Source organism: Coloeus monedula (assembly GCF_965178545.1).
Source record: "Coloeus monedula genome assembly, chromosome: 5".
NCBI lineage: Eukaryota > Metazoa > Chordata > Aves > Passeriformes > Corvidae > Coloeus > Coloeus monedula.
In genome coordinates, this window is record NC_138785.1 from 65,779,863 (window position 1) to 65,792,129 (window position 12,267).

Sequence of the window (12,267 nt, forward strand, 5' to 3'; positions counted from 1 at the left end):
CTCTTAAAAACTGAGAGAAAACAATGGGAACTCCAGTGTGAATGCCTCCATTCTGTGGTCCTCATTCAAGAACAGTGTTGACTCCTTTCACTGTTTTTTTTTTTTGCTTCCCAGACTCTGAGGTCATCTCTCCCTAACCTATTTTTATCATCCAGCCACCTTACTTTCAAGGCACACAAAGGCACCCTTACTACACTTTAAGAAAAACACCAGCCACCATCCTCTCTTCATCTACGTCTTCTCTCTTTTCTATTTCTGTCCCCTCAAACTAGACTCACTTTGACTTCATTATCCTAACTGAACATGCACTGGAAGACAAAACTCTGAAAAAAATTTCTATTCTTTGATTTATTCTCCTTCCCCTAAGCTTTTCTGCAATTAACTTTATACAAATTATTGCCAGTTTAACCAATTATTCTTGTTTTCTTCTGCATTTCTTCACCTCCACACACCACCTCTCCCACTTCACCTTTACTCCATGGCTGGACATGTCATAACCCAATAGGCTCTATTCCTACTCATTCACATCTTTCCATGAAAAAAAAACCCTCTTCCCTGCTTTTGCATGTCCTCCAATCACAACCATAATTGTCACAGCCGGACTGAGGTTACTCCAGGACTGCATCAGTGCAAGACCATAAAAAACAGACCTACTCTGTCATATTCAAATACTCCTTCAGCTTTTAGGACAAGTCTATGTTATATATAGATTCCAAATCTAGTTTAAAAAAAAAATAGCACTGGAAGACTATAGAGCTGTATCATCAAAGTGCACCAACTACTCCAGCTATTCATGCTTGTACTGTTCAGGAACCCCCTCTAACCTTTTCTGTTATGCAAGGCTTCATATTTGATAGCCCTGAGAGGTACATCCACACATCTCACTTCTGATAGTTCTGGATATTTTTACTGTAAAATTCCCAGGCCATCTTTCTACATATGTAATGCAAAGAAATGAGCCCACAAACCCAACAGATGGCAGAGCATATGTAACAAATGAAAAAGATTGCTAATGTGTGTCTCCCACACACCTACCCTCCTTCCCTAGTTATGACTAAACAAACATAAGACAGATACTATGGATTACCAACATTATCACTCTTTGTTCACCATGGTACATTTTAGAGCTGCTAATCAAGAAAGTAAAATAGAATGATGGAGAAAGGTGAAGCTAGCTGGAAAGAATGTGTCTGATTGCACTCCTTATTGCAAGAAGTCTCTTTCTGAAATGGAACACTAGCAGCAATGAGCTTTATCAATGCAACACCCAGTAGGCACCTCAGCAAACTGGGCATGAACTGGCAAAGTTCTACTCAGGATCTCTTAATTCAGGCTCCCTCTGAGTCCCATTGCCAGAATCCCTGAGTCAATTGTAGCAACAGAAGTAGAAGCTTGATCACTTCGTTTCAAAGCTACACACTGTCAACGTCAAAATCAAAACCCCAAGTTAAGAGCTGTCATTATTCTCCATCAGTACTGGGTGGTACTGTAGTCAAAACCTATCATAAGGGATACCTGCTTTAACATCTAAGGGGGAGAACACTCTCAAATGAGTGACAATCTTGTCCTGAACTGTACCTTTTTATTTGCATTTTAGCTTCACTTTTCTTTGGTTTTTTACCCTGTGGAGGAAAAAAAAAAAAAGTGTGAGAAGACAAAGGTTACCTTCCCCCAAACTGTAGCGTATTCGTACATCCCACGCGTACATTGTTTCCTTGTTCTCAAATCCCAACATCACAACTTGAGAGAGACAGATGATTGCGAGGGTGTGATTCAAGCCCTCATAGGAGAGCCCAGGATCCAAGCCACAGATGTCTTCTAAGGTCATGCTGCTCCTCTCCTTATGCCCTTTTGCTCGTTCAGATTTATCCTTGTACACCAGCATGAGCAAACAGTCTAAAAGAAGCAAAACTGTCAGAGATGATGAGGCAGAGCATAGACCATAACAAAGTTCTCAGCACTCTGCTGCAATACAAAGGTGCTTTAGACAACTGCAGGATCAGCTTGAGTAAGTCAATGTAAGACTCCTACTTCTTTTCCCAGCCCACCCCCAGGTAGTTTATAGTCCTTGTTTTCAGGAAGCAAACACTGAAGGGGTGTTTCAAGGGTAATCTGCAGGCTCAGAAATAAGGAACCCAGTAATAAACCTTCCCTATTTTACTCAAAGTCCAGTGGCATTTCAGACCCTCTCCTGAGTCTGGCAGGGACTGACTCATTAATTCTGAACATTAGGAGCTATGCTGGGATGGCTATTCACATTACAGACTCTAAAGACTGAGAGGCTATTGTTGTCTGTATTTTCATTAGAACATACTGAACCACAAATGAAATTCTTACAGTAGCTCACAGATTACCCAACCACTAAAGGGCGAGCCGACTGCACTGCAAGATTGTTACCATCAGCTCAGGTTTCCCAGTTAAATGCTACACAGCAGCCATTGCTAAAAACCATTAAGTGCCATACCTTTTATTTATTTTTTAGTGTTTGCTTGTGACACCGATTGTTTTTAACCTCTTCCCAGAGGTGTTTATTACAGAGTAACTATGCAGTGGAAGAAAGCAGTTCAAGTTCCACCGTCCCATGGCAAAAGCAAGCATTTCACAAGCAAACCCAAAGGCCAAGAGAAGGGGAGTGAACTCTCCCACCTTTTGCATTTCTGACAAAAGCAGCCCTCTTCCCCCTACATTCCTTTCCTATCACACAACACTCAGCTGTAGATGAAATTAATGGTCACTATCAAAACTGCAACATCCACAGCTTAAGCTGAGCTACAAACCACAAAAGAGAAAGACCCGCATGCACCATTTTATAAATATTGGGGGGTGGTGCTCCCAGCCCTGCTGAAGTGCCCTCACAGCTCTCAGATGGGCAAGGAACAACCAAATCTCCACACAGATGAAAAATGACTGAAAGACTGAACTGTCTGCTAACTAATGCAGAGCTTTGCATGGATCCCCAATTGTCTTTGTGCACCTGTTAGCAAAAACAGCTGCAACCACGGTATTTAAACATTCTGCAATACAGTTGTGTGTCTGAAGAAAGAATGACTATGGTTTGCATACCAAGCAAAGCAAATCACCAGGGGCTTTTTGTATAAACCTGGCTAACTTAACTACCATAAAAAAAGTATTTTTGAGGAATAAGCTGCATTATCAGTCAGGCTCCCTCATCTACCCTTTCAAACTTGGCTTACTCAGGCTAGAAACTCAGGCCCATATTCATGGGTCTAGATACCACCAGCTCTAGGACCAGATGCCCCTTCGCACAGGAAGGTTTCACAGATTCAGAGACATACAGGTATTTAAAACACTAAAAAATTACCGTAACAATTCAGTTAACAAAGAATTAGTAAGAAGCCTTCAGTCTTTCTAGCAAGAGCCTAGAAAAGCTGCCATAATCCATTCTGCAGCAATGCAATTCACATTTTCTAAGTGTAGGCAACATTTAGCCCTGGAAAGATACACTTTTGGGCCCAAATGTTTTCCCTGTTGGGAATAGATGGGGAAACCTGAAGCCTACTTTTCCCTCTGCAGCAGTAAAACATCAACTCTGTGTAACGTTTTCAATTTCCCCTTCAAGAACATGGAAACGATCTTATTTTTTTTCTTCCTTAATTCAAAATGTCATTTTATTTTTAAATTGAAGTGATATTTTCTGTCAAAACACTGATCAAAAATAACTACCGAGCTTACAGTGCCAGCTTTTTTTTTTTTTTACAGCCAGCAATCACCCTGAAGAAATAAGTTCCCCCCTCCCCCCCCAAAAAAAAAAAAAAAAAATTAAAAGTGCATTTTGAACGGGCACCAAATCCTGTGGCTGTGCTTTGGAAAGTCACTTTTCCCGTTGTTTTTAGCCAGCACCGGAGCTCGCCCCGAGGCCGGACGCGGCTCCCGGGCAGCGCAGCTCTGGGATGGCCCCGCCGAGGGCTCTGCGGGCACTCGCCCCGGGGAACCGGGCAAGCTGCGGGACCCCGAGCCCCGTTCCCACCGCCGAGCCCCTCTTACCTGCCACCGGGGAGGGCTTGCGCAGCACCAGCCACCTGCTCTTCCACTGCAACGAGAGGCAAAGGGACAGGGTTAGCCGAGGCCGGGCAGGGGAGAGCGGGCTCTCTCCCCTCCAGGAAGGGGGCGGCGGTCGGGGACCCCCGCGGGCCGAAGGGGCGCCCGGAGCAGGGACCTTTTTTCCGTCTCTCAACTTGACGTGACCCTCCACCACCACGGAATCCGTCATCTTCAGTCATGATTCCGGACAGCTGCGCCGGCTCTCTGCGCCCGCCCCGCGCTCCGGCCGCGCGAGGGGTCACTTCCAAAATAGCTTTATTAGGGCCCCGCGCGGGCGGGCGGCCAGCGCGGCACTGCCCGGCCCCCGACCTGCCGCCTGGGGAAAGGGGTCCGGGCACCGTCTCAATAATTCTTTGTTCACATGTTTTACTCCTCGGCTGGGGGGGGCGGGGGATTAATTATTTTTATTATTTTTTTCCTCACGGTGTCAGAGCGCGAGGCGCGGGCCGGGGCACGCGGAGCGCCGCACCCCGCGCGAGCCGCCTCGGGGGATCCGCTCCGGGCGCGACCCCCGCCCTGATCCGGCTCCGGGCTTTGCCGCTGACCGCAGGGCCTGCTCCATGCCCGGACGGCCGCAAAGCCCGCACCGGATTTCCTTCGTGGAGCGGAGTCCGCCTCTGGCCAGCTGAAACACCCCCTCCCCGCACCTTCCTTATAATGCCCAATTTTCACTTTTCAGAAGTATAATTACAGCTCTCCTTGGCTCCCAGAAGACACTGCCAACTACCCCAGATAAAAATACTCTTCTCGCTTTTTTTTTTTCCTTCTTTGCAATGCAACTGTCACTAGATAACAACCCGCTTACACCAAACCCAGAGCAGCTACAATTAATAGAATAAGATGTGTTAATGATGTCCTCAGATTTATTTCCACCAGCAATGGACTAATTAGAGTCCATTATTCCAAAAATACTCCTGCTGCATCTTATTTGATGGTAATTAGTTCTTCAGGTTTTTTTTAAACAGCCCTACAGCACATTTTTGTTTCAGTAGCATAATAGAAGGGGGGTTTTTAGATGTTTGTATTTATTTCTTTCCTTTGGATTGGTCAGTTTGCATGGAATAACATACAATTTAATAAAACCATCTTTTAAGTGTGTTTCATAATGAATTAGGGAAGTGTTTGTTCAACTGGCTTTGCATTCTAATTCAGTTTCAATATGGAGTTAGGAAAAACATCAGATAAAATTTCACTAGTACATTTGAGTTGGGTTTTCATTTTAACAAAGAAAAAATCACTTAAAGGGAGTGGAAAATATGGAGAATTAGTTTCCATGGGGTGATGCTCAACAGGAAGGCTGGAGGCAGATGCTGGAGTGCACCATAGGAATGTGACTGGTGTCAGGCTGTGAGAGGTCAGGATATCTCACATAACCTGGACATCTCCTTGCCACCCCTACTCTGCATTTATAATACAGTTGTATTATATACACTATAATACATCACCACACAGCTGATGCTCAAATGATTTTCATTTAGTTCCACCGAATCAATGCAGTAACAGTGGACAAACAGGCTGCTTTGAAAGCCACAAATTAATTTCAATGCATTCAAAGTATTCAAATTAGTATCAGCTGGAGATTTTTCATTTAGACCTTTAGAGCAGAAAACAGACCATTCAATATATTCTTTAAAAGTGTGTTATTGCTTGTACTGGTGTTGCTGTGTACTGATACAAGCAGCATCGATTTTGAAAACAGAACAGCTAAAAAAGCTCTGCACAAACTGTCAGAAACAACAGTCTAACACCTTTCTTATCAAACAGCCACCTTCTTTACTGCAAGAGAAGACCAAGAGAATATGTAAAACACAAAACTGCAAGATCAAAACTGTGCACAGTGTGGATGGATATCAATTTCAAAGTGAAACTGAAGTCACAGAACAGACATTCAGAATGGCTCCATCTTGAGTGGAAACCTGTTCCTGATGAATCCCTTCCAAAGAAGAGTAAATAGTTCCTTCCTGCTGATGCAGTACTTGTCTTTCAGCAGCAGGTACAGTTAGTCCTTTTACATGGTCACATTCATTTCAGGGCACTGAGCAAGCCAGACTCGTACTGCAAATGGCCAGGGAGGCAGAGTCAGACAACAAGAGTCTTCAGTTTGTTTTGAAATCAAGATCCCAGTGGTGGATATCAGTTTTTAAAGCTAGTGTTTAGTGCCTCTGAAAAACAAACTAAGGGCTTTGATCTAGGGACTCCCAGTATCAATAGCTAAAAACCATGTCCAGGTGCTTACATCTGTCTACTGGAAATGTGTGTGACACTTGCGTTAAACTGGGAGCACCACCAGCTGAAATTGACCCGTACGGAGAGATTGTCAGATGCCTTCCAGCACTAAGTGCTGTTTCATCTTTCTACCAGCTCTCAACCTATAGAACAACCTACAGAGGGATTCAAAGATTTTTTCCTTTATACGTAACAGACTAAGTCCAAGAAACAGAGGGTAAATGTTTTTATTGAACAGTTTACATCATTTATCTAGATTAGCATTGTTGTATATTTATACCTACACAGATTCAGGTTTTGGTTATTTTTCCTTTAAAAGTCTCTTTTAACTGCAGATAACATTCATCACTACTAAGAAATCCATGAGGACACTTCCAGTACTATAAAACAAAAAACACATCTGAATATCTAGGCACCACTTTAAAATTTTATTATCTTAAAATGCAACTTTGCTTGGAACCCTTAAGAGACATCATAAATGTTCACTGCCAGGGAAGAAATACATTTAACATCAACACTTCAAATGTACATATCTGACGTGGCTAAAGGTTCCCTGTAATAGGAAAAAAAAAAAGAATTTTCCATTCTTTGTCAGACCTTTTTTTCTGTTAAGTAATTTTCTGCCTGTTTTTGCTAATACAGCTGAGTCCACAGCCTCTAAACAGCTGTATACTGTAATAATTTCTTTGATTGTTCCCATAACAATTCCATAGACCATGACAGTAAAGCCAGGGGTTTGTGATATCACCAGATCCCCAAGGAAAATGTCAAGTTGCACCCCAGCCATCCAGTTGAAAAATCTGTTACAAGAAACCTTCTTTCTGAATTATCTAAATAGTTGAACAACTTGTTAGTACAAAATCTAAGACATCTTCAAAACACTGTCAAATTAAAGAAACGTTTAGAGATTTATCATCAAGGTGAGTATTTCCATTGCTGTCCTCAGGGCAAGGAGCAGATCACAGTCTGCAAAAGGTCCTGGCTGCAGCAACCTAAATCAGCTGCTCCAACTTCCAACATTTTTCAGGGAAAACTTTGAGCTCGCAGGAGGTGTTGCATTAACCTTGCTGGAAAATTGCATACCAGATTCAGCAGAGCTCTGAGGCACATTCCTGGTTTTACGTCAGTGGAACATAGAAATATGTTTATATAAAAATATGCTTACATATTTGGTTGAAACAAAACCTAAACCCTCTGGTTTCTTTCCCCAGAACTGGTTTGTTGCAGATAGCTGAGGAGCAGCTTTACCTACGTTGTTCTCTTGGTGTCTCTTGACCTGAGCTTCAAGAGATCATTTCTCAGGGAGAAGGAATTTCATTTTTGATCCTCTTGTTTATTTTTTATTTCAACTGAGAATACAAGGACAGTGTTGTTACAGGTTGGTTTGGGGGATGACAGCTCCAACAGAAACCGCAAAATACATCAAATCACTTTTTATGTAATCCACCAAGCAGACAGAGAGTTGTAGATTTTCGTGCACTGTCTTGACACGTTTGGGGTTTTTTATTAAGACAAATAAAAACAGTCATGTATTTTGAGCAATCCACAGCCCTAGAATGCTAGATCAAGGCTGCTGAGCTGACATCAGCCAGAGCAGGCCTGCTTTTGGTGGTCTGGCTTGGAATTGCTGAGAATTACCATGACAGTTTTCATACCAGCTTATAATAAAATATTTATGCCATTTCAATAAAACCAAAAGACTCCTGTACCCTGCTTCAAATGTTAGCATATTTAATTGTTCAACTAGTTTTTCGGGGGGCTATTTTCTCATTAATCCACTTTACATAGTTTGTCACTCTTGTATATACTCCAGGTTTGTTGACTCTGCCACAGCCATCTCCCCAGCTGATAATTCCATAGAGGTAAGAAATGTCATTTTTCTCACAGGCCAGAGGTCCACCAGAATCTCCCTGCATTAAAAGTAAGTAAAGATTATCTAATTTGATAGAAAGCAGTCAGAAGAAGATCAGTTTGGCAAAATACTAAAATAGGAATGTTTGCATGTGAGATTTAAACTTTAAAAAAAAAAAAAAGGAAGCAGCAGTTTACTGAAGTTTCATTGTAGAAAGCATTTTTAGTCACACTAATAAAATGGTGGATTCTTTTAATTACACATTAAACAAAAGTATCAAAATATCAGATTTTGTTTAAAAATATGAAATGCTTTTAGCTTCAGACATCTACTGAAAAGTATGGTTGATTTAGATCATTTTCAACGGAAGTGAATGAGCCTTTGAGGCTTAGCACTCTTGTAATATCAGCACTGCATGGAGGGGTTACATGGGTGCATTTGGAGAGTTTCTCGATGCAGTTTATTGCAACTTTCAGACAACATGACAGTTTTCAAAGAAAGGTGTTGCATACAGACACGCGTTGTGACTGTGGGATGCTGTAATTTTATGTGGCATATGAGGGTTTGCCTGTGTTTGAATTTGCTACTGAGTATTTGCCTTGTCATTAAACTATAAACCAAAAAGCAGCCCAAACTACACTACAGCAAAGATTAATTTGGAACACTTCTACTTATTTTAAACCTTGAAAGCATTCAGGATGGGGGGGGGGGGGGGGGGTTATTATTAATACTCTTAGACTGACTTTCTAGAGAAATTAAAATGTTAGAAATCAAAAATGTGACTTAGTAAATGGTACTAGTGAAAGCAGCCATCACTCTAAGTTGAGACCAAGGAGAAATATATTTTTTCTTATGGCAAAGGAAAATTCCACCAAAATACATAGGAAAATTGTGTTGCCTTTATACAAGGAGATTTCTGTGATAAGTGAAGGATATCAGATGAAGTCTTGCTTGTTTGCTTATTTTTCACAACTAGTGTAATTGATTGCAATTTTGGCATCAGTGCGCTGATTTTAAAAAGTTTCCAAGAAAATCTTTTAAAAATAATCAAGGAAAACACATCGTCTGTTTGAAGTTTCCTGATCTTGGAGTATTTTTATACATAACAGATGGTTTACAGGTTAATATCCTAAGTGTACACTAAGAAAACCCAGAGGTCATCTGCATCTGTTGTTGCATTAAGAGATCTACATTATTTCTCCTCAGACTACACTACAAGTCTGACAATAGGGGAAAATGAATTATTGATTTGCTAATAATGTTTTCATGTCATGAGCACCGTTCTTCAGCAACATCTGTGACTCTCAATTGCCGTTTCTCAGACTTTGCAATTCTCTCCAGACCACTTGTCTTTGTGCAGCTCCTTTCTCCTTCCCTCCACTTTCTTTTCTGCCTCTCATCCCTGATCTCTGTTTTGCCAGGGCAAGGAGAGACAATCAGCTGTAATGCTGTCTCTTGCATTTGCACTTCCTGGGAAAGGCAAGGGGAGCTGGGCAGGCAGGGTAGTTTCCATCCCTCTGGCTAGTGTGAACACTTGCAGCCTCAGGCTCAGCCCTGGCCTTGAGCCACTGCTGGCTGCTGCCATTTCACTTTGACAACTTTCTTTGGATATGTTTATGACCTCTACAGGGCTTCCAGCACACAGTATACATGATATTCCTTGCTCCACTTACACTGCCAGCTATTAGCTATGTGTTGCCTTTTCATGACTTTATGCTAATAGAGCACAACTCTCCTCCTTCAAAATGAACTGTAGATAAAATCTGAAGTTTTATGTAAGGAATAATCTGATCCTTCATTTTAAGAAGTCTCGTCTATCACCACAATTCTGCATCCTTATTCAGAACTGAGGTGTGACATAATTTAAAGTAGTAAGAGCATGAGGTCATTCCGTGATAGACTGAGGTTACATAACATAGTTTCCAACTGACTGACATTCTACACCATTCAGTCACTTCCACTGTAGAAACCTCAGCTCCTTCCTCCAAACCTCACCACTGCTCCTCACCTCCTACCCAGGTGTCCTTATTTTCCCTTAGGCAAGAGACAGGAGCTCTGGGATTTGGCCCCACACAGGTTCATGCTGCTTCTCCTGCCAGCACATGCCTGTCAGCAGGGCAGCAATCCATTGCCACCACCTGCAGGCTCACCCAGGAGCTAGAACAACACACTCTCCAGTGCACAGCCACTGCCTTATGTGAAGGTAGGAGGAATATAATACCCTGGAGCCCTTCTGTAGATCTTAATTGACATGGAACATGATAAAAAAATGAAGGTGGAAGCAGTCACATAAGGTTCTTTTCTTTAGGGACACTATAAAATCAAAAGTAAGAATTGTAACACTGCAACATTCTGAACAAAATACATTTCTATCACCTGCCTAGACATGACACCCAGCATTACCTGACAAGCATCGGATTTGCTATCAAAGTAGCCAGCACAGAACATATTTTCTGTGATTTCTGTTCCATAAATTTCAGAACTTCTGCACTTCTCCTCAGGAATAAGTGGAACCAGTGTTTCTTGCAGGACATCTGAATAACCAGATATATCTTTAAAAAATTCCAAGAGGAAAAGAAAATCGTTTTTATATAATTTCATGAGCATAACATGAAAACACAAGGCACAATACAACACATTTAACACACAATAAATATTCATGTTTTGGACATCTTTAAAATATAATAATTTTTATAGTGACCACTCTCTGATCCTCCAGTCAGACTCCATGCCTCGTAAAATAACAGTATTGCAATGTCCAGCCATTAATCTACTTTGGGTTCTCTCATTTTCTAGAGACTCAGGAACAGTAGCCCAGCACTCTTGTCCTCACCTCTTTCCAGACTGACAATAAATCATCCATTTATTGAAAACTGCGTTACTTCTTTTTGTCTTTAGACTACATGTTTAGACCAGGACATTTGCTCATACTACATGTCTCATGAAAATGTCAAGCCTTCTCATCTACCTACATATGTCTTTGCTGTCTCAACATTGAAGCAGCGTGGTCCAGCCTCATAATCCTAAATTCCTCCTCTAAAAGGATGGGATGATCTTTTCCACCTTTCTTAAGCTGAGTGTAAGCACTTCTTAGCCCAAAGTCTATCTGGCCCTCTCCTATCGACGTTTTCAAAATTTCTTGATGGTGAAGCTAAAAATCCCCTCCATCACTCACTATTAAATTGGTTGTATTTGGTTTGCAGTTTTGGTTGCCTACCTGGAGAAATCAGGGGTAGGATACATTTTATTAAAGTGCCACATGTTGGCACTACAATCAGCTACTTTCTCCCCTCCCAGTCCATGTAATCTATCTAGCTCATAGCTCATCCCATCCAAAAATTGGTGCAAATATTTGGTAAAGGGAACCACACCCCAGATTCCAAGGACTATAAAGGAAGTTCAGGATGACTCTTTCAGATGTAAATGTTGCAAATACTAAAGGTAGGTAAAAAGAATCCCACCAGAAGTCCCTTGCAAAGTATTTTACCAAACTCTCAGCTGTATAACGTATACCTGAGCATTATATTTTTATTATCATCACTTTTTTCTATCGACAACAGCTCTCGTTTCACTCACTCTCATGCTTGTGTCCCCATCCAGAAATCTGACATTTCAACAGGTCAGGGAAAATAGTATCACTTTCTGGCAGGCAGATGGGCTGAACAAACTGGGACTTGACAGCACAACGTTGGCCATTCTTCTTCAGCTTAATCAAAGCTGCAGAACAGAAAAACAGAAAACACAGGAGGAAGAAAGTGACTGTTCCCTTTCTTTATTGGGATTGGCAGTAATGGGTCTCAGATACAAATTTAATTATCCCCTAAGCCTCTCTTAATTAAGATATTTCAATCAAAGACAGACAGACTCATCTCAACAGCACCTGATTTCACAGCAAATTGAAGGCTGAAACATTCAGCTACTCCCCTTGTGGGAATATTTATTTTATGCTATGCTCACTGAGCAGATTTTGCTTCACTGCCTCTGTAGAGAAGGGGGAAGATAGAAAATACATGTGTCTCCTCCCACCTTATAGTTAAATAACAGTGACATATCCCCAACTTTCAGCTGAAATAAGTGGGATGTGCAAATACTCACTGCTTCTGAAAGCTTGGCCACTGTCCTAATTC

General features: G+C 41.6%; 2 protein-coding genes across 5 annotated transcripts in view; both read right to left on the reverse strand.

The window, feature by feature from the left end:
* Positions 1 to 4,288, reverse strand: part of DOK7 (docking protein 7) — a 58,893-nt gene extending 54,605 nt beyond the window's left edge. For 3 of the 4 annotated variants that reach the window (XM_082282513.1, XM_082282515.1, XM_082282516.1), the window contains exons 1-3: positions 4,178 to 4,288; positions 4,006 to 4,051; positions 1,666 to 1,911 (exon numbers count right to left, since the gene is read on the reverse strand). In XM_082282513.1, coding sequence (XP_082138639.1) covers positions 1,666 to 1,911; positions 4,006 to 4,051; positions 4,178 to 4,231 — 346 coding nt within the window. In that variant the 5' untranslated portion in view covers positions 4,232 to 4,288. The remainder of the gene's footprint in view (positions 1 to 1,665; positions 1,912 to 4,005; positions 4,052 to 4,177) is intronic. The other variant, XM_082282514.1, reaches the window with a different exon arrangement.
* A 3,739-nt stretch (positions 4,289 to 8,027) lies between these two features.
* The window catches only part of HGFAC (HGF activator), a gene marked incomplete at both ends in the record, with an annotated part of 39,715 nt that continues 35,475 nt past the window's right edge, over positions 8,028 to 12,267 (reverse strand). The window contains 3 exons of the mRNA XM_082281972.1: positions 8,028 to 8,198; positions 10,544 to 10,692; positions 11,717 to 11,857. Coding sequence (XP_082138098.1) covers positions 8,028 to 8,198; positions 10,544 to 10,692; positions 11,717 to 11,857 — 461 coding nt within the window. The remainder of the gene's footprint in view (positions 8,199 to 10,543; positions 10,693 to 11,716; positions 11,858 to 12,267) is intronic.